The sequence below is a fragment of the Phaenicophaeus curvirostris genome, chromosome 18 (genome assembly GCF_032191515.1).
Source record: "Phaenicophaeus curvirostris isolate KB17595 chromosome 18, BPBGC_Pcur_1.0, whole genome shotgun sequence".
In the NCBI taxonomy this organism is placed as follows: domain Eukaryota; kingdom Metazoa; phylum Chordata; class Aves; order Cuculiformes; family Cuculidae; genus Phaenicophaeus; species Phaenicophaeus curvirostris.
In genome coordinates, this window is record NC_091409.1 from 5,819,815 (window position 1) to 5,844,294 (window position 24,480).

The window sequence follows — 24,480 nt, forward strand, 5'->3', positions numbered from 1 at the left end:
TACTAATGAATCACATCTCGGTCGATTAGAAGTTTCCTGTGAGTCGTGCCTTCTTGGACATTATTCACACCAGTATAAATGCCACGCCTGGAGCCAAAATTGAGGTCTGTCAGCCAGGGAGAAACCTTCCCTACTTGTAAATGAGAAGAAAATATCTGCAAAATCTGATTCCCAATGACAGGGCTTGAAAAATGCAAGGGTGCTCTGCATCCAGAGTGGCTGAGCACAGGTGAAGAGGCTTCTCCTCCTCCCTCCCAGCCGGGTCCTCCTCCCTGGAGACAGGGAATAAATCAAAATGTGAAAGGAGCCCTGGGCAGCGATGCAGGCAGAGCAGTTTCTCACTGCTGGAAACCCTTAGCAAGCAGCCAGCTGGCAGGACTCCTTCCTGCTGCCTGCCTGTCCGCGGCCGTGGGGCCGGATGGCTGGGGCTGCTGGATGGCTGGGGATGCAGGCGCTTGTGCTTGGTGCTTGGGAATCATAGAATCATAGAACAACCAGGTTGGAAGAGACCCACCGGATCATCGAGTCCAACCATTCCTATCAAACACTAAACCATGCCCCTCAGCACCTCGTCCTCGTTTCTCTCGTTACAAAGTTCAGTTTTGGTGAGTGAACACCTAGCTCAGCGCAGCATTCTGGGCTGGAGCAGGGTTGTGCTTTGGGTTGAGGACATCATTTATTTTGTGTGGAAACGGGGATGAGGAGGGATTTTATCTTTCTTTCCCCACTAGGGTGAGGGAACTATCACTTGCCAGCTGCGATTTCAACCACTCTGACTTCATCATTAGAGACTTGGCTCAGTTAAGATAACAAACCCTGGCTTTCCAGTACTCAGACTGAGTCCACCTTACTTATCTGTTACCAAATATACACACGGTAACCAAAATGATTCATAGTACTTTAACAGAGTAACACAGCCCCTTCCTTCACAACAGGGTCCTTTCTCCAGCCCTGATGGCCATTCTTCCACCCAATCACTTGTTTTCTCCCGTTTTCTGAAAGAGTGCCCTTGGACAAAAATAATGCTGGACATGCAAGACATCATTGTGAATATCAATGAAGGCTTTTTTTCTTTTCCTTCTGCTCCCAGTTCCTCCTCTGGGCTAAAAGTAAATAGAGTCAGCTGTAGCTGACACAGAAGCTGATGAGGGAGGCACATTAGTTTGTCTGCCTGTCGGGGATTTCTTGTTTAGCAGACTTCAGATCCAGAGCCAAACTTCCCGGCTCCATCTGGGACAGGATCTGGGACAGGATCTGATTTTTCTTTTCTTCTTTGGTTCATGCTCAAATATCCTATCTGTTTTATTACTTTTTGGGAGGGGGATTGAATTTCATGATGAGACCCTTTTATACTTATTTTTAGAACCAGCCTGTAAATTAGTATCACTTGTTTCAGGCAAGTTTAGATTTAATTTTCAAGCACAGAAGATACCGGGGCAACATAAAATTAATCAGGATCTTATTTTGATGGATGTCTGTGAATTTGCAGTTACTAATTAATTTATTCTAGTGGTTGCCTAGGGACCAGTGAGCAGGACTTTGTTACCTACAGTAGGGGAGGCCGTCCCAGCAAGTAATCTGTGCATATAAATATTTGCTGGATCAAAGGTGCTAATTACACAAAGCTAAAGAAAACTACATGCTGAATTAATTTGGAACAGTCTATAGTGTATCACTAAAAAAAGCTTACAGTCTGCTATACCCAGAGTTTTTTGGTGGTTTGGTGGGGATTTTTGGCAGGGGTTGCTGGCAACCGCAGGTGGTAGGCTTAAAATCCAGAGATCTTTATAATATTGCAGGGCTGAGCTGGCCTGAGCCCATTCCCAGAGTCAGTTGATGCCTGAGCTGCTGGTACCGTGGACGTGAGAGCAGTTGTCCTCAAGCTGTGTCCATTCCCAGTGCTGTGGCGCTCAGTGCAGATGTGTCATCAAGAACACTTGAAAAATGCATGTGCACATCATGGGAGACTCTCCTCTGCTGCCTGTTCATCTACAAAGCCAGCAAAACTTTGGGAAGGAACTGGAGCTGACTTGGGGAAACACCGTGCTACTGGGTTAATAGTGTCTAGTTCACTAAATAAGTTAGTGAAATTAATTTTCCTGACATCAGCAGCACCTCTATATTACCTGAGCAGTAGAAACGTGTCCTACTTTCAGACTTAGTGTGGGGAGCATCCAAAGGAAAATATCCCTCATACTGTGGGCTGTGAGGAGCACTCCGTTGTCCTGCCTCGCGCACACCCATCCCACACAGCCACTGGTGACGGGTGAGATCCTGGAGACAGAGATAAGTTACCAAGGAAGCACTCAGACAAGTTAAATTTTACTCACACGTTAATTCTGATCTTGCATCAATAAGTGCAATTAGCTTCTATTGACTTCAGTTTCCAGAAAGAGCTTCATACAAGCTATTGAATTAAACTTTGATTTAAGTATTGCCATCCATAGACAGAAATTTAGTCCAAGGGGTACAAGGGTAACTTGCCTTGCTGCTGTACATGTAGCTAAAACCAGACACTTTAATTAATTGTAAATAAGACACTCCTGTGGGCAAGTTTGACAAATCAACCTCTATTAGGATATAAAACATCACTGATCATTGGCAGACCAGCTGGCGGCAGCGTGATGGCACACAGGCACTGGGGAAATAAAGAGTGTCAGATCCACTCCTGAAACGGAGACGTCTGAAGCTGTGAGTGGGAGTGGGTGTCTAAAAGTTGGGCTCCACAGGGGCTCTGGTATCGCTCCACAGTGCCTCCCAAGCCCTATGCAAGTGGAGAGGGATCGAAGCTGTGAATCAAAGCTGAGTGGTCCCAGTCCTCCCTGCTATAGAGATGTGAGAAAACTTCCAGTGCCAGAAGATGTATCTGGAAGCAGAAGTATTCAGGATTCAGCAGAGGGTAATACCTAGATGTTGTGAGAAAGCATGGCTTTTAAGGAGCTTTCTGTCTTACTGTGGAAAGCCTCTAGGATGCTCAGCATTTGGCTTTTAAGCTTTCACAACTTTGATCACAGAGATTTCCAAATCTTTATTTCATATTGAGGAGAAGTGGTGCAGAGCCTGAGCTGCCCTCAGCTGAATGGGTGCAGCTCCCAGGGAAATTATCACTGAAGCGGAGGATACAGACTGTTGTGTCTTTTCCTTTCCATGCCATTACAAAGAACATGCTTATTCAGCGTTTTAGAAGACCGGCTATTTCTACTTATTCAGCTTTTGCCATGTTCCTCATTGTTTACGGATCCTTTTTTTCTCTTGAATTGCTTTTCTTCAAGATTCAGGTTAAAATTAATGTAGTTTCAGCATTAACATGTTTTTCACTAAAGCCTTATCGGTCTTACTAATACTTGCTTTTTCAATATCTTCTTTATATTAAATAAATTTATATAACACATAATCATAGTCAATGTCTTTCACAATATCTTCCATTTCTTTAGAGCCAGCGGGTTAAAATACACCATCAACGTCAATAAAATTCAGAATGTCTATCTTTTGAGATGAGACAGGCTATACAAGGAAATATTTATCATTCAGATTGTGGAAGGCTTGGATGTTTCCCATTTTGCAAAGTGGTGTCTGGCTCCCTTGTGACTGGACACAATTTGCTCTCACTCGGGAAGAGGGAGACTCCGCCACTGCAAGCTCTTGAAGGCAGAAAGTTTCTCCCTATGCCATGTTTGCACAGCCTCCGGCACGGCGTGACACGGGTGTGCCATCTTATAATAATCATAATTAATATTTAACAAGAAAGCTGCAGAGAACAGGATGTGAAAGCCACCGTCTCCGCCTGGGCACAGCGTGGTCGTCCAGGCTGGTACCTGCCCAGGGCAGGTGAGCTGCCACCCGGTGCCTCAGGCTGGGCAATAACCAGAGGTGGGCTGCAGTCCCACTCATCTTCTGAGGAGGTTTGTTCCTCCCCTACATCCCGTTTCCATGTCTCCTTATCATAGAATCATAGAATAACCAGGTTGGAAGAGACCCACCGGATCATTGAGTCCAACCATTCCTATCAATCACTAAACCATGTCCCTCAGCCCCTCGTCCACCCGCCCCTTAAACCCCTCCAGGGAAGGTGACTCAACCCCCTCCCTGGGCAGCCTGTTCCAGTGCCCAATGACCCTTTCTGTGAAGAATTTTTTCCTAATGTCCAGCCTAAACCTCCCCTGGTGGAGCTTGAGGCCATTCCCTCATGGCTGATGGCAAATCCAAACCTGATGGCAAACCCAAACCTGCCTCGTCCCCGCCAGTGCTGGGATGTGTGACCATCCTGTCTCCTGATCATGCTTATTTCCCTTCTCCATTGATTTTGCAATTAGTGACAGCATGTTTAATCAATTGTTTCGATACCACAGGGCTTATCTGCCCAGAGATATCTCGGGACTGCTCCTGCAGTTTTAATTCACGCTCTCCCTTAGTCCAAATAGGCTTTCAAGTGTGGACAAGCCTCATACTCCTCTGAGGTAAAGGTTTTGGTAAACAGGAGCAGGCGTGTTTCCAAGTACACTCAGCACATAAGGACAATGCGGTGTCTTTGAAATTCCCTCTTCATAGAATCATAGAATCATAGAATCATAGAATAACCAGGTTGGAAGAGACCCACCGGATCATCGAGTCCAACCATTCCTATCAAATCCAACCATTCCTATCCTCTTGCAGCACTCGGCAGGCTGTGGGGGCAGCGTGTGCCGGGAACCCCAGCTTCGCTCAGCAGGCGAGCGCGGCACAGAGCGGGGATCGGTGCAACGTCAGGCAGAAGATGCTGGAGCACCCGCTAAATGAATGTGTTTGGTTTTGAAGCTCCCTGGCAAGAAGTCTGAACAGAGTTTCTCATGGTAGAAGGGAGCACTTGCCCACACGTGTTGGACTGAAGTGGCTTCTTTGGGCACCAGCTTATCTGGAGGAGAGAACAGGCATTTGGCTCTGCTTACATACAGCTGGTGATAGACCATCCCTATGTTTGCTCTAATGTGCCACTTTTCCTTGCGCTGCCGCTAGACAACAAGATCAGTGTGTTTTGTTTTTCCATTTTGCCTTTCCTCACTGTGTCGCAACTTAGGTTTTGTAAATCTGCTGCAGGAACAAGGCTTGCTGGGATCAGTTTTCTAAGCGGATTGTGCTGCTCCACGGGAGGGGAACAGCTGGGTTTATTGCAGGTGGAGCTGATGGTTACACCTATACCTGAGACAGTTGCTCAATATTTCCACTATAAAATCCCGTTTTAATTACTTGTAACGTTGCAAAACTTGTCCACCAAGGCAAAATTTTCCATGCCATCTCCTCTGAAAGGTGACTGTTTTTTCCTCTCATTGCCACCACAGGACAGAGATAAATACAGAGTTGTATTCTTCTCCTTGTCCAGTATTGGGGTTTTTTTTTGTTATTTTGGATTGCTAGAGAGTAGCCCCGTAATATTTAAGAAAGGAAGAAGTTGGCAATTAGCTTTGGTTTTGCTAAGTACATGCTTTAGCTAAAAAAGGCCATGAAATGCCTGAGAGAAGGATTTTTGTGGCAGGCTCAGAACGCGGATGCCTTCAATTAAGACCTGAAAAAGCTACACAATTTCAGTTATCCTTGGTCATCTAGTCAGTGGGTTTTGCTTTCTGTGATCCTTTTGGAGAACTCCTCCAGAACAGCTGTTTAGTCACGGCGAAGGCCTGTTCAGTCAGAAAACAATTTAAATTCATGCTTACTTTCTGGTTTGAGCCTTTTCTTGAAAGCTGCAGAAGTATTTCTGTGCTTGACGTTGAGCCTATAACATTGAGCAATCCAGAGGCGGGTTGCTGAATCAGGGCTGACTGGAAAAAACAATCACTTTTCTAGGCGAATAAGGAAAATCTTTGAAACAGATTTAGAATGATAGAAATTGTCCTTTGACCCTGAAGACTTGTTTTCCCTACAGATGATTCCAACAACATCTGGCTAGCAACTCAGCCTGGATGAACGCAGGGGGAAACAACATGTGGGTGTAGCAAGACTGGATCCGGAGAGACATCCTGAGAGCCAGCTGTGCCCCCCCAGAATGCTCCTCAATCCCAACTTGCAGTGGAAGGTTTCATTTAAAACCTAATATTTTTGATAGGAATGGTTGGACTCGATGATCCGGTGGGTCTCCAACCTGGTTATTCTATGATTCTATGATTCCTGTTGCATCTATTGTCAGCGTGTGGCTGATGGCCATGAGCTGTCAGCTCATTTAGGGGTGAGTAAACCTCCAGAAGCAACCGTGTGCCAGGTAAAGGATTTGGGGAGGGCAGGAGGGAGCCGTGCAGTGAAGGGCTTTGCTTTGATTCTTGCATCAACATCTACAAATAGTCTCAATTGCTTTAGTACTCTGGTAATTATCCTGATGGAGACTGCTATAGAATCATAGAATGGTTTGAGTTGGAAGGGACCTTAAAGCCCATCCAGATCCAACCCCCTGCCATGGGCAGGGACACCTCCCGCTGGATCAGGGGCTCCAAGCCCCATCCAACCTGGCCTTGAACCCCTCCAGGGATGGGGCAACCACCACTTCCCTGGGCAGCTTGTTCCCACCATCAGGCCTGGCTGAGTGTACCAATACCCTTCAGCGACCAAGGGTCACCCTTTCATCACAGGTGCCAAGAATGGGGTTCCCCATCACTGTAGACCACAGGAGAAAGGTGTAGGTGAAGTCACACTCATATGGACCAGCCTGCAGTTCCCTGGTGTGTGTGAGCAAGTGCCAAGGCACAGAATCATAGAATCACAGAATAGTTTGGGTTGGAAGGGACCTTAAAGATCACGTAGTTCCAATCCCTCTGCGATGAGCAGGGACACGTCCCACTAGAAATACAGAACTACGGGCACATCTCATCTTGGCTGCTGTGAGGGGAGGACTGCGACCATGGCCCATGAGCCACCAGCCTGTGGGTTTGTGGCTCATTTCTCTGGGATTCCCAGATTCAGGTTTTGAGTGTTTTTCCTGGATTCCCAGATGTCCATTACTGACCTGCATGGGCAGATAAGGGGAACTCGGGATATGTCCCAGCCTGTGGCTTACAGGTGACACATGCCACGCTGCAAAGGTGGCAAGGATGACTAAAGAGCCCTAAAATCGGTTATATTAACCTCAGAGCACGGCAAAGTACGGTGTACACAAGTCTCAGAGAACCGTGAATACTCAGCTCTTCGCATCCCTGCCACAAAACAAGCAGAAACGCTACTACCTCCGCAACCCTAATAAAAAGGATAATTTATACTATATAGGTTATGGCGACTAAGCTCTGACGCTGCACCTGGCAGCCAGTGAAAGAGTTCTACACAGCATAATTAGCCGCTATCAGCAGAGCAAAAGCCGAGTGCATTCGTGCAGAAGAGGCTGCACCCTCCCCTCCGAACCGCGCCGGCTGAGGCCGCCCATGGCGGCGGAGCCTCCCTCATCTGCATAGCCCCGCCCCCACAGCAGAGGCGCGGCCCGGGGCTGTGCGGTAGGGGCGCCTGATTAGCGTTCGCCCCGCCCCCGGCAGGTGTTTGGGGGAGGCTGATTGGTCGCTGGGCCGAGGCCGCGCTCTCCCATTGGCTGAGGCGCGCGTCGCTCGGCCGCCGCCAGGGCCGCACTTCCGCCTCGGTGTCAGCGGCCGCGGGGCCGTCGCGGGAGCGCGGGGCCAGGTGAGGCGGCGGCTCTGCTCGCGCGGGGCCGGCTCCCCGCGCCTGAGTCCGAGGGCCGGAGAGGTTCCCCCCGGGCCGGAGCGGCGCCCCTGACCCCTCGGGCGCTCGGCGGGGTCGGTGGCGGCGGGGAGGGGAGCGGCGCTGCCTCCCCTCAGCGCGCCGGGCCCCGCACCGAGAGACCCGCCGCCCCCCGTGCCCAGGGCAGCTGCCCTGGGCACGGGGGGCGGCGGGTCTCTCGGTGCGGGGCCCGGCCCGGGGCCTTCCCTGGGGCGGCTCGGCGGAGGAGCCCGCACAGCAGCTGGGGAGGGGCTCTAGGTGAGGGATAGGGCGAGGGGAAACGGTTTTGAGCTGAAAGAGACGAGGTTGAGGTGAGATCTTAGGAAGAAACTCTTCCCAGTGAGGGGGGGGAGGCCCCGGCCCAGGTCGCCCAGAGCAGCGGTGGCCGCCCCATCCCTGGAGGGGTTCCAGGCCGGGTTGGATGGGGCTGGGAGCAACTGATCCAGTGGGAGGTGTCCCTGGCCGTGGCAGGGAGGTGGAATGACATGGTCCTTGAAGTCCCTTCGACTCCAAACCGTTCTGAATGTGTAATTCTGTGATTTATAAACAGCTGCACTTGGTTATGCTAGATATTGGAGCTCTTCCTTCAGGAGCACATGTGTGCCGTCCGTGGAAAAGACCAATACCAATAGGGGCTTTGAAACTGGATGATCTCTAAAGTCCCTTCTCACACAAACCATTCTCTGACAGCCAGTTCCCAAGGTGACTGTGTCAAGGTGAGGTTCAGTGTGGCGCCTGAGCCTCAGGGGGCCTTGTCGGGCACAGCTGAAGTGCAGCAAGCAGTCAGGATTTATTGGAATTTGGCTTTTTATTTTGTTCTTCAGTTACCTACTCTGTTTCTCTTACAGAGCTCCTGAGAGGGAGACAGCAAGATGGGAAAAATAGCAGGAAAAAAGGCTTTTTTTTAAATGACATGCCACCAGAACTTCTGCATGGTAACAAAGGTATAAATTATGTTACCCTTTATTTAATTTGGGTATTAATTGTATTGCTATTATCAACATCTTTCGATTTAGGATTCCTTTTGGAAGTGGTTTATTTCTCTGCAGCATTTGTAGGCCAGATTTTCAGATGTAGGTTCAAAAATCCCCTGTTTTTTGTGTCTGCCCTGTCCCTGTTTCTCCTCAGAAGTATCTGCTACAGCTTGTTCAATGCAAGCAGATATCACTTTCATTTATTTTGAATTTTATCAATTAGAATACATAGCCTTCATTTAAGCTTTCCAAAAGGGAAAGTAAACAGGAGTTACGAATCTGCAGCGTAGATTAGCATTACTCTTCTCATAGTGTTTCCTTTTTTCAAGCGTATTCCTACAAGAAAAAATAAAGTTGTTTCATTCCAACTTAAACTTGCAAAGTTCAGTAACTCCATGTTGACATTTAGGGACAACCACATATATATCCTTTTAACAAACTTTATACTGGTGTGCTCTGGGACTTCTAAAGCCTCAGGGCAACTTCTGGAAGCAGTGACTTGGGTAACTTCCAAACATGAAGCATTGTGCTGCTGTGGGATGGAAGTAGGAGAACTGGCTAAACTAGCATGGACGCAATGAGTTCTGAGCAGTCATTTTCCCCTAAGTAACCTCCTGGGGTTTTAGTTACTGTAAACACAGCTTTTCTTAAAATAGTTGTCAAGTCATACAAATGTTTGACCGCGTGACAGAAAGTTGAGGGCAATCTGGGATGAAATCAGGAGTGGTTCTTAATGTTGCGTTTCTGCACCAACAGCACCTCATAATGAACTTGTAACTTGAAAGGAAGCACTGAGACATCTGCTGTCCAGGAGTAAATACACCGTTTCTCTCCAAAAACAGCTCTTCAGCTGTGCCCATGAGATCTTATACACAGAAGAAAAAAGTTTAATGTAGAAAATAATGATTAGACATCAAATTCTATGCCTGCAAGTAGCTAAAGATTAAAGGCTTCAGTAGATACAATGCTGAAAAGTGGAGCCGTGCATGTAGTTATTTGCTTGCTCACAGATATGCAAATGTACTTGATTTGGTAACTGATCATGAAGGGTCATTTTTGCTCTTGGGTGGTTTCTTGAATCAATTTGAAGCCTGTTACTACTTTCTGTGATAGGTACTGGCTTAAGCTGACAAGTCTTATGATTGAAACGAGTGTTTCTTTCAGGCTTTCTTCTTGTGAATTCTACTGTGTGAACTTCACACACGCTGACCTAGAACAAAGGGGGAAAGCTTAGCTTTCTGTTATTTTAGTGTTGGCTGGAAAACGTACCAGTCAGGTTTTTTTGCTTTGATAAGGCAATATTTTTAAATCACTGTTTGTAGTGCCAGTCAGATGATTCTTTTTTTTTTTTTTTTGTTTGAAAGCAAGATTCACATGCAAGTACACTGCATTTTTTAAGCAAGTAATTAATTTGCTTTGGTATTTGAAGTAACTTGACCTTGAACAACACAATGTTACATCATGCTACTAGATAACTAGGACTTGCATTTACAAATGGGCACTTTTTCTAGTCCTTTGCTTGGTATCAGTTTGGTCACCTGAGTCATGAAGCTATCTGATAAGAAATGTCAGTATGTGATGCTGATATTTTGTTTTAAATGCTTAGTGGTTCGTCTGTTGTCTTTGGAATAACTAAAATGTTTGGTCCTCTTACTGATTTTTTGGAAGAAATGCACAAAATCAAATGTGCAAAGATATGGGTTAAATATGGAATGCTCAACATCTTGAATGGTTTTGCTGAGTTTGAATATGTAACTGATCACAGAGGCATCATCATCCAGCTGAGTAAATGGGAAAGTGAGAGCAGTGAAACGCTCAGTCACCCTGTATCTGCTACTTATGCCAAGATAAGGGGCTTTGATATGTTTCCTAGTGTGGAAAATTATTGGTTATGCCCTATATCCATTCATTCATATTTTTATTATTTTATGGAGTAGACCACTATAGGACTTAGAATGAAAGAATCCATTATCTCTGGCCTTGAATTCTTAATAATTACTATGCAGAAGAATGTATGATGATGTAATTATTTACTTTGTATACTTAAAGGCTTGTAATAGCAAGTTGCAGGAGAGCAGCAAGCAATTAGAATGTGTCAAATGTGGCTCACTATTGCTTTCAGTTATACTCTTAAAAAAATCCGTTGTTGATTCAGCGCATAAAAATAATGTCTTAATTTTCAGGATCAATAAGTTACAAGAATAGACTAAGTTTACTTAAACTTGCTTTTTTTTTAAAATACAGTTACAACTGGAAATTCATTTGCTGGTCTAGACAGATCATTTCAGTATATTTTATTATGCACCTAATTTAAGGAGACAGATTTCTAGTAAATTACATCAGCCTCCATTCAGAAAATGCAGGAGGCTGGATAGCAGTTGTCTGCCTGTGATTGTTTATAAATCTAGTGGGGGGTGTGTGTGCACAAATGATGATTTGTGCCTGCAGCTGCAAAAACAAATCTGCACCTTTTAATCTTGGCAGTCTTGGTTTTATACCCCAAAACTTAAACTGGATGTTGCTCTGTTGGGCATGGAACACCTGTGCACAACATTAGAGTGAACGGAAACCTTGATCCGTGGCATTGAGTTCAGGTCCTTTCCCGAGCTGCTCAGAGTTTGAGATGAGGTAAAGTTTGTGGCTGTTGGGGTGCTATGAAGCTCTGGGCCATTACAAAGAAGTCTGCATGCTTATGGTAGTTGCCAAGAAGTATTTTCCTGAATGGATAACCTCATTATATCTATACTAGCATTACTCTTCTGAGTCAGATTTTTTTAGGGCTCCCAAAAGAATCTGTTGATGTATCTCATTGGGGTTTGATTCTACTGATGCTTTCAAAGTACTGGTGATACGGAGAGTTTGAAGGTGAACTTGAATTCTTTGGTTTGTGTCACTGGTTCCAGACCTGAGCAGCTCTGGCCACTGAGGCAGGCTCTGTTCCCTACAATGTGTCAGTGTGATCAAGTGAGAATGAGAATCCTTTTAATAACACTCAATTATAGAACGCAAATGTGTTAAGGCTGCAGAGAAGTTAACTCACCAGCCTATTTATCATGGTCCATTTAGCAGCATGTTTGCTTACTGCACAAAATGAGAACTTTGTTAGGAAGACAGAACTTCTTCCCTGTGCATGGGTTCTTGCTGGGTTTTCCACGGTGTCAATGAAATTGTTAAATGGTTCTTTAATAGTGCAACAAAAAGGCTGTCTATATTTAGAGTTGCAAATAATTTTATTTACATGTCCTTATTTTGTCTTAAATGTAGTTCTCAGTGCTATGCAATTATTTTATTACCTTGGTTAATGTTTTCAAGCAGATAGCGAGGTGGATTCTTCATTAAAACTGAACTCCAGTTTGTATCAACGCCAAACACAGAAATGCCCTTATACTGGAATCTGTGAAGTGTCTTTTATAAATGGGGCTTTAAAGGAAATTCAAGGATAGCAGAAACTCTCTGACTTTCTAAAGCTCTTGCGTGTTTGTGGCATCATTTTAAAACTCTGAAGTCTGCTAGCTGTGTGTATGAGCTGATGCTACAGAATAGAGTGTGTGAGGAATTGTTACCAGGCATAAAATACAGTTTCTTACGCTGAAGGGCTTTGGACTAGGTTAGTCAGTTGTTGTCCTGCTTTATTTGCAGTGCAACTGCTATCAAAAGTATTTAGGAATCTCCATGGAAATTATATGTAAGGTACCTTGTACAGGATGAAAGTAAAACTATACCTGCCCAGACAGCATGGGGCTGCGCGGACAAAGCTTGAAAGGTGCCTTTGAGTAGGAAGATCCATAAACTTAAACCTGTCACTCTTTTTATTGGTCTAGAGATTTTCTCCCGTAGTATTATCTGCTGTTAATTGTCTTTACATTCATAAACTTCAGTGATCGATTTGTAGAGGTGGTTGCATTATGATGAGAAACATTCAAGTGTATTTAATTTTACCTTCAAAGTAAGTTTGGGTTCAAAGAGAAGTGTTCATAAATTATTAATTATATACCTACTGGCACTTGCATCCAAAGCCACTGTGCTTGGAGTTATTGATTACTTTCCACCTTGTCTCTTAGAAATAAGATAAAACAAATCCCCAGGGAACTTCTAAGAAGTAACTAGGTTTACAATATGCTATTGAATTACTCTTTTAACAGCGTGGCTAGAAGTGAGCTGGTTTATGGGTTCCGATAGCAGCCCTGTAGCTTTGTGCTGGAGGCAGTGCTTAGGGCATGGGACATCTACAGTGGTTTGTTCTGATGCAGGAACAAATTTTGTAGCTTGAACTCAGTTGCACACCAGACTTGTAGTGTTTCACTTGGCTCCAATTCTTGTGAAGTGTCACCAAAAATCTGTGTTTCTGAGAGAATGGAGCATGGTTCTCTCTGCCATAAATCTGTTTGGCTCGTGTGTTCAAAGCTAGGTTTTCAGATGTTCACTTTTGCCACCATTGTTTCAAGCGCTTTAAAAATAAAATTCAGCTGAACTATCAGCTTAAGAGGCTTTGCTGCTTTGGTTTCGTTGTGGACTGACCCTGGCAGGCAGCTGAACCCCACGCAGCTCCCCTTCTGTGGGGTGTGGGAGAGAATCGGAAGGACAAAAGCGAGAAAACCTGGGGATAAAGACAGACACTTTCAATAAGTGGAGGCAGGGGAATGGCTTTAAATTGGATTATACATTAGGAAGAAATTCTTCACAATGAGGGTGGGGATGCACTGGCACAGGTTGCCCGGAGCAGTGGTGGCTGCCCCATCCCTGGAGGTGTTCAAGGCCAGGTTGGCTGGGACTTTGAGCAACCTGATCCAGTGGGAGGTGTCCCTGCCCATTGCAGGGGGGTTGAAACTGGATGGGCTTCAAGGTCCCTTCCAGCCCAAACCATTCTGTGATTCAGTGATTCTAGAAGAGATACAAAAGCAGTACATGGTCCGGAATATCCATTCCATCAGCTGGGGTCAGCTGTCCCGGCTGCGCTGCCTTCCATCCTCTTGTTTCTCCCAGCTACATTAAGGCCTAAAATAGGGATAGCTGTGGTCTTCAGTGGAATAGAAGAGTGACAGTGGGCTAGGGCTTCAGCTGATCCTCTTCACTCAACCTCTGCATGTAAACAGACTCGAGAAGGAATTGCCCTTCTCTTACTGTGCACGCGCAGCGAGTTTCATCTTGCCAAGGCATCTTGATGGAAGATGCTATTGCATTTGAACTTTGAAGGAAGAAACAAATTGAACTTGGTAAATAAAATCCTCTGGAATCTGCCATCTGTGCAGCTATTCTTTGGCTGAAGAGATTTTAAGTGTGTAATAATTACAGCAGGTATCTAAATTGCCAATTAAATTGACTTCTTGGCTAATTTTTAAAGATGCTTTTAATCCAGTGTTGCTGGTAACCTAATTTCATGAGTCAATTAAGATTCATCTTTGCTGGAGCTTTCATTCAGAGATGAAACACTGCAGTTTGATGCTTTCAGGAGATGTGTACGAAGCAAAAACACATGAATATTTATCTTCTAGTTCAAGCTATTTATTTCTGTCCCTTGAAGTACAACAGCTATCTTTTATTTCAGCTGGCAACTCAAGAGACGGTGGGATGGCTGTTATTCCACCAGTCATGTTGTAGGAGTGCTGGGCTTTCTTGTTTTCCTTCGTTTTTGATTTATCATTTTTAGTATCAATATGAAGGGTGTGTATATCTGACCCTCTGCTGGCTCTTCTGGCATCTCTTTCTGGACAGAAGGATATCCTGAACCCAGGATATTGACCTAATGAAAATTTTGCTCTATATTAACTGTTAGGTTGATTAAACAGGGTGTGGAATGAATTTTCCTTTATAGCAAGCTAATTTTAAGTTCTAAATATACTATTTCTATTAAATGGATACTTTGCCCTTTTGACCCATAAAGGAAAAGCAAAAACCTGGAAACAAAGTGTATTTTCAGAGTTTTTCATGGGATTTGCCCCTTCTTTTGTGCAGTATTTTTATTATATGTGATTTGACAGAAAGTTTTCATTATATTTTTTTGAGGAAAGCCTCATTTGACTTTCTTTTTTTCCTACTTTTTTTTGGTGTTCCCCCCCCCCCCTTTGCTTGCAAGTATTTTACTTTCAAGTTAATAAACTCAATTTGCTTTAAAATTTGCAGTGGAAGTGCACATCCAGCAAAACCTCGCTAGGCATGTGAGAAAGCTGATGAATGTGCTAGTTCATTAATTCTTTGGTGGCTCTCTAATTCCAGTGTATTCAACTTCTAACACCCTACCTGCTCATGCTGGCAGGCGTCTGTGTTTATTTTCATGGCTTGTCACTGTTTCCTTGTGTGGTTTTACTTAAATGCTCCTTGATTTTTACAAGCCGATTAAATGTCTGTGTAACAAACATAACCTACGGTTTTGCGTATGTCTCTCAGAGCCAGACCATGTGAGCAAGCCCCCAGGATTTGTAAAGGTAGAAGGATGGTGTCAACAAACACGTGGCTTTCCAGAACTGGTGCATGATGTGGAATTTCAGCTTTAGATCTGGAGGAATAAGACACTGCAGCTGAAGTTGGGCAGCCAGACTTCAAAACTGAGCTTGCCGAACTGCATTCCAGTCCAATTAGCTACTCCAGCTGTAAAGTCTTACCTTTCTATAGAAATGTAAATGTTTCTTTAAGGAGGAGTAACTTTTGGTTAACCAGCTGGGACTTTGTTGAGGGTTAGTACAGAAGAACAAGTTAGTATGGAGTAACTAGTTATGTTGAATTACTGAAGTCATAGCAATTGCATGTTTCAACCCTTACAGGTTGTTTTGAACAGATAACACCAATTAAACTATAGTATGGGTGCTGAGGATCCTTGGTCTTAACACAGACAAAAGGTGTCTTTTTGTTTTTCCTGTTGAGAAATGAAATTTGATAAGGCACAAGCACACATATACAGCACCCGTGAGACTTTTTAATAACCACAGTACCCAGCAAGCTTTGTGCTGGTTTGACGTTGTTCAGGTTTGGGGTTACTTGCTTGGGACTGTGGCACTCTTATTTCAGCTTCGGTATCTGCATTTCTAAACTGTGTTATTGGACAGCATTGCATCTTGTTTAACCTGTTTGTGGATGGCTTTGCCACATTGCCAAGGTGCAAAGCTTGTTTCAGAGGAACCAAAAAGGTAGTCCTTTGATTAGGAGATACCAGAAGCTCTTACAAATGATGCTGCGTGCTGTGCTTACCTTAACTCTTGCCAGTCTGGTTTTGAGTGCATTGGCTTTCAGATAAGGAACATGACTAGAAAAACTAGGTTCTGCTTAATCCTTTTAAAAATGCTTCTTGCACCTGAGGAGAATTTGTAACAATTATTTAAATATGAGTGTTCTGTTCTTTAGGTAATAGATTGTCTATAACTTGCAGAGATATGACTGAACTTTCTTTTTCAAATAACAATGAGCTTCAGGGGTGGTAGGAGGCGCGTACCAGGAGAACACGGCATAACTCTTGATTTCAGTTCACTCAAGTCTATAGTTCTAGTTATTTTTGTACATTTGTGAATGGTTTTATAGGAAAGCTTTGTTGTCTTTTTAGTGAAATTGTGTGCTGTGCGATGTAGTTCCGCTTCACAAATCCTTTTGTAATGCAGAAGTAGGGAAAGGAGAAACTAGCATTCATCTGTATGACCTTGTTTACTCTAAGACTCTTAATGATAACTGACAGGTTTTTAAGTCAGAACTTTTATTTCTTTGTGCCTTTTATACAAGACTGTAGCATATTGGAGTTGTTATGAAGGGTCTTTGGGGCTTGCAAGCTGATGTGTAATGAAGCACCTCAGGAGCTTGCAAGCTGATATGTAATGCTGTTGTGTTTAGTTTGGGACCCAGGGGAAGTCTGCTCTTTGCATTGAATTGAAGGGGTGGGTTTTGAACTAGGTCTTTTTTTCCTTCTTATGTGTTGCAGATACAAGGCTGTTTCAGAACAGAATCCCACCACGTGAGCTGTATGCAGCAATAGGATAGTCCTGCTGCAAGAGCTTAAACAAAAAAAATAGAAACTAAACACAAAAAGGGAAGATGCAAGTAAACAGCGAAAATAAGGGAATTGTAGCGCTGTTTGCAAGAGGGCTGTACCTCGTGCATGTACAAGTTTCCTTCTGGAAATATTGGCTGCTGTTTTGCTAGAAGGACGCAATACTTGCAGACAATTGAAACCATAAATGTCTTGCATCTTCAAGGATAACAGTAGCTTGGAGGGTTAGAGAAGCCCTCTCATGTAACTCTTTTGGCAAACTAGTAGAGTCATTCCAGTGAGGTGATAATGTCTTCAGGGATGAACAGCTGTCCCGAGATGCTGAGCTTCTGTTTTCTGTAGCAATCCTTTCTTTGGCTCCCCTCTTTCTGCCCCCCTTGAAAGGTTTACATAGTTGTATTCTCAAGGACAGATTTTCCACAAAGGTAGGAGGTATTTGGAGACCTTGGAGGAGATAATGCTGGATGTATTGCTGGTGGGGCTGGGGAGTTTGGAGAAACTCTCCAAGACTGACAGCAGCTTTGGTATGAATAATCATAGACAAGAGTCAACGACTGGCTTCTGCTTGTCAGGATAACTCAAGGGTAGGTATGCTGACCTGTATTTACAGTGAAGGTTTAGAACAGCATAACCACTTCTGCTGATTAGTTCACTCAGAAATCCAAGCTAGCTGCTACTCTTGAACCTATGGTTAGTTAAGAGGGTTTCGCTCTTTCCTTGATTCTGTGTCAGTGTGGTTGCTAATGGCCTGAACTGCCTGTACGTTTTTGAAGCAAAACCATTACTACCTTGCCGTTCGCCAGCAGGATGCTCGCTGACAGCCTTGCACTGGGAGTCTTCAGACATATATGTGTCATAATGTTACGAGCTGTTGCATCTGTGCCTGGGAGAATGCAGCCCTTTGACAATAGTAAGTCAGAGACTTGCTGATGATGAGCAAGAAGGTTGAAGAACGTGTAAAAGGCTGTGACTGGAGAACAGCACAGGAAAAGAGAAGGAAAGAATCATCTGGCTTAGAGCAATTACAACACTGTAGCAACAGTCAAGGGAAGCAGCTGCATGAGGTTTTGTGAAGATGAGGACTTATTTATAAGAAATTGCTGAAGATTATGTGGAAGTTCAGCTACTCACAATGATGTGGAGATTGATGTAAAATCCTGTAGTGGCAAGCAAAATAGGGAGTTCGTAAGGGAAAAGTGACAAACTGAGATACCTGCCCTTGACGGACAGAATGCTTCAAGGTGGACACTACATTCATTGGCTTAGATGAATTCCAAAATAGGCTATTTTAGCTCCTTCTTCTGGGGAATTGGAAGGACTGTATGTGTGTGAAACATTCAAATAGCTTTTGCTGTGGGTAGTGAGGTAAAAAGACTTGAAATACAGGAGGAATCTTGCAGTTGGGTTTCTTGCAGAGAGGGAGGGAGAAGGAATTGGCTTGAAACGTGGCCAGCTCCTCTACTAGGGGTAGAGTGTGCTTCTGTCTTTGTTTCTCTTAATTGGAATGGAATTGTGCAAGTTATAATTACTCTGGAAAAACTGCTGTCCCAAAAGTAGTGGGTCTTCAAGGATCATAAGAAAATTGAGACTGACAGATTGAGGATGTTTTGGAGGAGATATCGATAGCATCACTATGCTGTCACTTATCATCGTGTACTTGGCTTGTCATTGGTGTCTAATGAATATTTGTAAGAGTGGAAACTAAATTTTGTCATTTTTCTCCTTTGACTAAAATTGGGTGAAATAGAAATGTTTACATTACACCATTGCCAGCCATCTGGAAAAAATTTAATTTAGTCTATCCATAAGGCACAGCTGAAATGCTTCATAAATCTGTATGTTATTTGCACTGTGCTTGGTCTTACAGAGAAAAAGTTTTGTTTCTTTACCCTTTCCCTCTAGAAGGAAAAATCTCCAGTTGGCTCTAAGAGTTCATAGCAGTAGCCTGACAGACCTCCTCTATTGGTCACTGGATACTGAATGCACAATGTACAGTGAGGCCAAATGCTTTTGTGTGACAGTGAGATTTTGAGATACGAGGTTCTCTTCCTTATTCTCAGCTCCCTTGGCTAAGGGTGCAGTAAGGCTTATCTTGCTGAAGAGGAGAATTTTTGTTTTGCCAGATGTCTGTTTCTTTCTTCAGTCTTCTGCTCCCTCTGATTGTACTTGCCTGAAATTTAACTTGCAGTAAATACGATCTATTTCACAGTGATGCTTAGGATCTATTTCATATAGAGAGAAATGTGGCATAGTACATTAGCTGTTCTCATGATGGGTAGTATTCATCTTCAGAATGACTATGGTATCAAAGAATGCTGTTTGTTTATGAATGCAAAAATCCATCTTTTGCCACAGGAAGAAATAGGAAAATTAGTATTTGTCAAGCGGGCACGTTTGTGCATGTAAGAAATGTGGAAGTTGCTAATTCTGTTTCCCTGTCTTGTCAAATAGATCATCTAAAGCAGCTGGGTGTTTGCAGAAGAAGACTTTGACACCACACAGATACTTAATCTCTAACTTAAGTTCAACGATGCATTAGAGGAGGCTGGATTGGCTGTACCGAGACTTCATACTGAAGGATGAATAGTGAAGAAGAATTTTATGATGCCGTTACAGGTGAGTGATGGGCACAGTGCCAGTGGGGGGGGGGAAAAGAGCTATAAAAGGCATTGTGTGTGTGATGAGAGGCTGGCAACGTATTGCTGTTAAGAAATAAATAAAAAGTAAACCGCTGTTGGAAAAAACACGTAGAACTGTCTTCTGTAAAGAAGAAAGAAAGAATTAGGATACAGGCTCAGACTTGGAAATGAGTTTTTTGTTTTGTTTTGGGTTTTTTTTGTAGTAAAACTTAATTATTTTATGACTATCACAGTCCTTTAGTGACCAAATCTTGCTTTCATTTTCTGTAAAATGCAGGTAATTTAATAACAGCTTGGGAAGCAATGCCTTTAATACCCTTTGAAAAGTGAAGTATCTTTTGTGGGTTATTTTTGTTGTTATTTTATTTATGTACTTTAATGGGAAACTTATTGTGAAGAATTGAAGTAGGAAGTGTTTTTCAGAAACAAATTACTGTAAAAATATGCTTTCAAGATAGGGAGCCAAAAGTCTCTGCAATCCGGTGTTGTTGCTAGAAAATCAAGCGTGTGAATGTCTCCTAGAGAGACCCTGGTTTGCGTTGTAGTGGATTCTCTTAAGCTGAGAAGTTTCCTGCTTCTGACTGTTGCCATCACATCCAGGAGATGTGCTCATGTGATGACATTGCATCCCACGTGGTTGGGAATCATCCTGCTGGCATGTGGTTTGCTCCTGACTGGATGGTGATCGCACCTATGAGCGTGCAGGGTGGACTGTGTTACACAGGTGATGAATTGAGTCAGTGACCGGTAAAGAGTTTCCACGGAGAGAAGTTTCTTTGCGTTCAGAAGTTGTTAGCATTGATGATTAGTTGGACCCTTGACATCCTTACTTCAGGAATGAGTGCTCCCCTTGGGAATCTCTTGGAAATGTTACCTGTGGTCTCAGTTCTTGACAGCACAGCCTCTGGTTTTAATCCCTTACAGAAGGTAAGGTAGTATCCTCTGAGACTGAATCAGTGAAGTGGTCAGTCCTTTGAATTTCAGATTCTTTGAAATTTTACATGAGACAGGGAGCATACAGCTTTGATCACTTGCCTTTAGCCTGCGTCACCTTGGCTTTATTAATCTCACTGCAGACTCATTAAAGGCTGCCTGCCATCAGGTTCTGCTGTGCCTGTATCCTTCATTAGTTCTGTCAGATATCTGTTTACCAAAGTGTTTTCGGGAAGGATTGTCCCACAACAGGAAAATGCTTGGCTAGTTACAGGTAATTTATTTTTTTTTAGACAAACATAAATTGTTTTGCTTTTTTAAATGTTAGCCTGCAGTTCCATGGAAATCTGTTGTGTCCTCATGAGGTACATCTGGCTGGTTGTATGTGTGAGGATATTTCCCTTCTCTTTCTTATTGCTTGGCTGTTGTTCACTGTGAACTTTTGCTTTCTCGTGGGGAGGAGAAGGTGAGGTATCTGCTGCCAAGTCAATGTATTTTCATAATGTCTGGTTTGAACTAAATTGGTAGATTCTGTCATAATGTAACGTACCGCAGATCTTGTGAAAGGCCAGGCTGCCTTCTGTTGGAGCGGCACCGTGTGGCTCCGTGCTGTGAAGATGGACTGGTTTGGAAAAGTGGAGAACAGTAATTTCTGACAAAGAACCCATTACCTCTCACTGAACTTGCTATCTACGCATCCAGCACATTTATTGCAATTGCTTATGCCCTTTTTATGCCTGAAGGTTCTCTGTACTGTGCTATTTTTGATTCCCTTTCTGTTTTGAGTGACGAGGCTTTAATTGGTATTTAAGGAAGCTACTGACTGTATGAAAGGGGCGGGTTTGTGTCTCTGTAGATGACTCAGAGCAGTGCGTCTCTGCTCCCTCATAGGTGGATGTGTAGTGTAGTCTGAGTGCACTTGGTTCACTTGCAGGATGTGGAAGAAGAAGGCTAAGAAAACTAGAGTTACTGGCAAGTCACTTTTCTTTAAGCTCTTGAAATAGATTAATGTTGGCATCCAACTTAAATATTTGACTTTGAAAATATAAGACTTTTTAAAAGCCTTTGGTTTCACTCTTAACACATAAGTTAAGGCTATTGATTAAGCTAATTTTTGACATTTTGTTTCTGTGTGTGGTCCCTATCCCTCTTATAAAATCCCTGTCTTCATCCTCACTCCTGGTGGCTCTTCACTATAAAATCACTATAAAAACTGCCCTCTAAGTAAAACTTACCTAATCGTTTTTGCAAGTTCAAGACTTTAAAGGCAGCAGAAGAAAGAGACTTTTTGTAACTTGGAAAAGCCACAACAAAGCATTTCAGCATACTGTTTTTATTCCAGATCGGCTCTTCCTGTGTGAAGAACGTTCTTTGGAATGAGAACTACAATACTTAAAACTTCATTGAGAAATGGCTTTTAAAAGTTTCTCAATGGGCTTGTAGTTGACAAGCCAGCGGATACTTGAGGTTGAAGGTGATTATTTAGCCGTGTACCCTAGTGGGGTGTTTTGGGGGTTGATTTTTAAAGCAATTAGGTGGAGATGCACTCTAATAAAGCAGACTTTACACTAGAAATAAATCTTATTTTTCTGGAGCAGGGATTTATTTTTTTTGTTGTTTATATGGAAGACGTTTGTTTGAAATTACATTTATTTACTTACCAATGACACATTGTTTTCCATAAATAATACATATACCTGAATCTAAATTTGCATTTTGCTGTTATGAAGCCTTACTTTTACCTTTGGGTGTGTGAATCTCATTGAAGTGTCCATTAAATACAATACTATTCCTTATGTTGTCTGTGCTTGATCAGCTTTCTGGGTGAGGGCGCATGTACTGGGAAGCTCATCTGGTTTTTCCAACTTTATCAGTCAAACTAATAAAAATTACTTCGTTATGTCCTACAGTACTTGCCTTTTCTGTCTCCTTGAACTGTAACAGGTTTCAGAAAAAGCTACTATGTGGTTTTAAGGCGGGTGTTTCAAGGTAGTCTTAATTTTAGACCTGAATATATGTATATCTAGGACTAGCATACTTTCCAAGTAAGTACTAAGACTGCTAAGGTGTGGTTATTGCTGCATAATTACATGCTTGTGACATCAAAATGTAGGAGACGGTTTAGTACACGACATCACCCATTATACTGGCTGCTTAGCAAATAAGATCATATCAGTAGTACTTCCTTGTACAGTTTTGAATGTTACTGCCATGGTCTTGATCCCTGAAAAAAAATGCAGGTTTTTGCTTCTGAATGGATGCCTTGCATGAATCGCTCTTCTGAAGTAGATGCGCTCACTGGAGATGTTCACAAAAAGAAGTTGAAGTACTACTTTAGATAGATATTCTCTGTTCTAAAAATTAATGACACAATATCACAACATTCCAATTTTAAATAAAGTAAAATAATCTCTGTCAAAATGGATTTTTGTACTCCACTGGAGTGTTTAAATGCTATGTAATATTTTGGAAGCTTTCTGTACTCTCTGCTGGAGGTTGGGAGGCTAAGTGTGATGGCCAGTGTCAGCACATAGACAAGCGGTTGCCCAGGTTGTGATAGCTGGAAAGAAAGGAGTATGAAAATGATGTTAATATATTCCTTAAAACTGTGGCAAGAACTGTATGCTACATACATGCACGTTTCCATGTTGCTTTTCGGACCTAACCCTGAAATGGGAAACTGGAAATTAAAGTAGTCTTGTAGTTCCTGGTGAAGAATTGACCCTTGTGGTGTTCAGAAAGGATTTGATGCTCTTTGAATAATTTTCAACAAAAATGATCCTTTAGTAGATTGGCTTTCTTTTCTGGTCCTATGACAGTGGAGAAGAGGGATGGTATTAATGAATGGGTTCAGGGTGCTCTGTGTTGATGCTGCAACTGATCCTTGTTGTTAATTGTTTCCTTCCTGCAGTCAGTTTGTGTATCAACATTGACAAGACGATGTTACTGTTGATAGTGACCAAGTGTGTGTGTGTATGCACACAAATATGTCTTTTACAATTCTCTTATTTAAAGGCACATGCAAAAATTAAACTGTTATTTATTCTTATACTTATTCTAAGTATGTAGACGAAGTAGTGTCACTTAACAAAAATAAAACCGTTAGACAAAAACCTTGGATTGTTGGTTTGGTCCAACATATATTTATGGCTGCTTGACAAGAGAAGCTTGTGTTCCCGTAGATTCCATGTTGTTTCAACTTTCTTTATGGTTAAAGCTGCTCAAAGCATGTTATTGGGGTGCTGGCGTTTACTTCCAACAGTGTTTTCCATAGCTGCCTGCCCAAGTAGATGGAATTCGGTCATAGGATATGGAGCTGCTTCCTGCAGGTCACGCTTCGGGCTGCTTCTGAAGCTTGGAATGATTCATCCTGATGTCCACAGGTTCTTGCTGTAACTATTAGGCGAGTGTCATGGTTTGCACACGTGGATGGCTAAAAGAAGTTAGATAGCCTACATTTCTCTTGATTGAGCAGTCTGGATGTTTACTGCTGGATTGTGAAATGGCCATTTTCTCTTCCGTTTTGCTCCTTGTCTGTTAGCAGTACAAAAAGGCTAAATTATTTTTTTAAGGCCTTTGAGGAGGACTACATAACTGAATAAAATTACTGTAATCACTCTGCAGTTTGGAAGAAGAGGCAATACTACTAATCTGATTAGGAGCTACTGAAGAACTTGTAAGATTCTAAATTGGTTTTATATTCAGTAATGTGAAGAATTAGTTGAGAATGCTTGATTCTAATACAATACTCAGCTCTAAATGCTCTTGAAAATTAGGTCACTTAATAAAAGGTTTTCACTCTGATGTTCTTTAAAACAAAATAACCTGATATAAGTGTACTTACGCTGTGAGAGTTGCACAATGTGAGTGGCAATCTGTGGCATATTAGGGTTGCTAAGAAAATTGTTGCCTTTGGTGTTTGTGCAGGCTTTGATTCTGACAATTCTTCAGGAGACTTTTCGGAAGCAAATCATAAAGTTGGAGAAATGATTGATCTAGATCCACACCAAAGCAATAGGACTGGGAAGCAAAACGGAGAGGCGGAGATTCAAGAAAATGGAATTAAGAGACATAGGTAAACACATAGTACTACACAGTAAACAAGAAGTGAGTATGTCCTGGCTTGCTGTCTTTTGGGGCATTACTGTTCCCATTGGAAGAGGTTAATTCTCTGAAAAGACATTTCACATCTCTGCTTCCTATATCAACTGTAGGGTAGTGCTTTGCTTTCTTTATAAATTCCTTCAGTACCTACAAATGAAAATGTCTTGTCTAAGGGGCT

The 24,480-nt window shown here is 42.9% G+C and overlaps 1 protein-coding gene across 1 annotated transcript in view; it reads left to right on the plus strand.

The window, feature by feature from the left end:
• The first annotated feature begins 7,519 nt into the window (after window positions 1–7,519).
• OSBPL2 (oxysterol binding protein like 2) overlaps window positions 7,520–24,480 on the plus strand; it is a 32,023-nt gene continuing 15,062 nt past the window's right edge. The window contains exons 1-4 of the mRNA XM_069872050.1: window positions 7,520–7,626; window positions 8,532–8,627; window positions 19,078–19,242; window positions 24,126–24,273. Of these exons, the coding sequence (XP_069728151.1) occupies window positions 19,206–19,242; window positions 24,126–24,273 (185 nt within the window). The 5' untranslated portion in view covers window positions 7,520–7,626; window positions 8,532–8,627; window positions 19,078–19,205. The remainder of the gene's footprint in view (window positions 7,627–8,531; window positions 8,628–19,077; window positions 19,243–24,125; window positions 24,274–24,480) is intronic.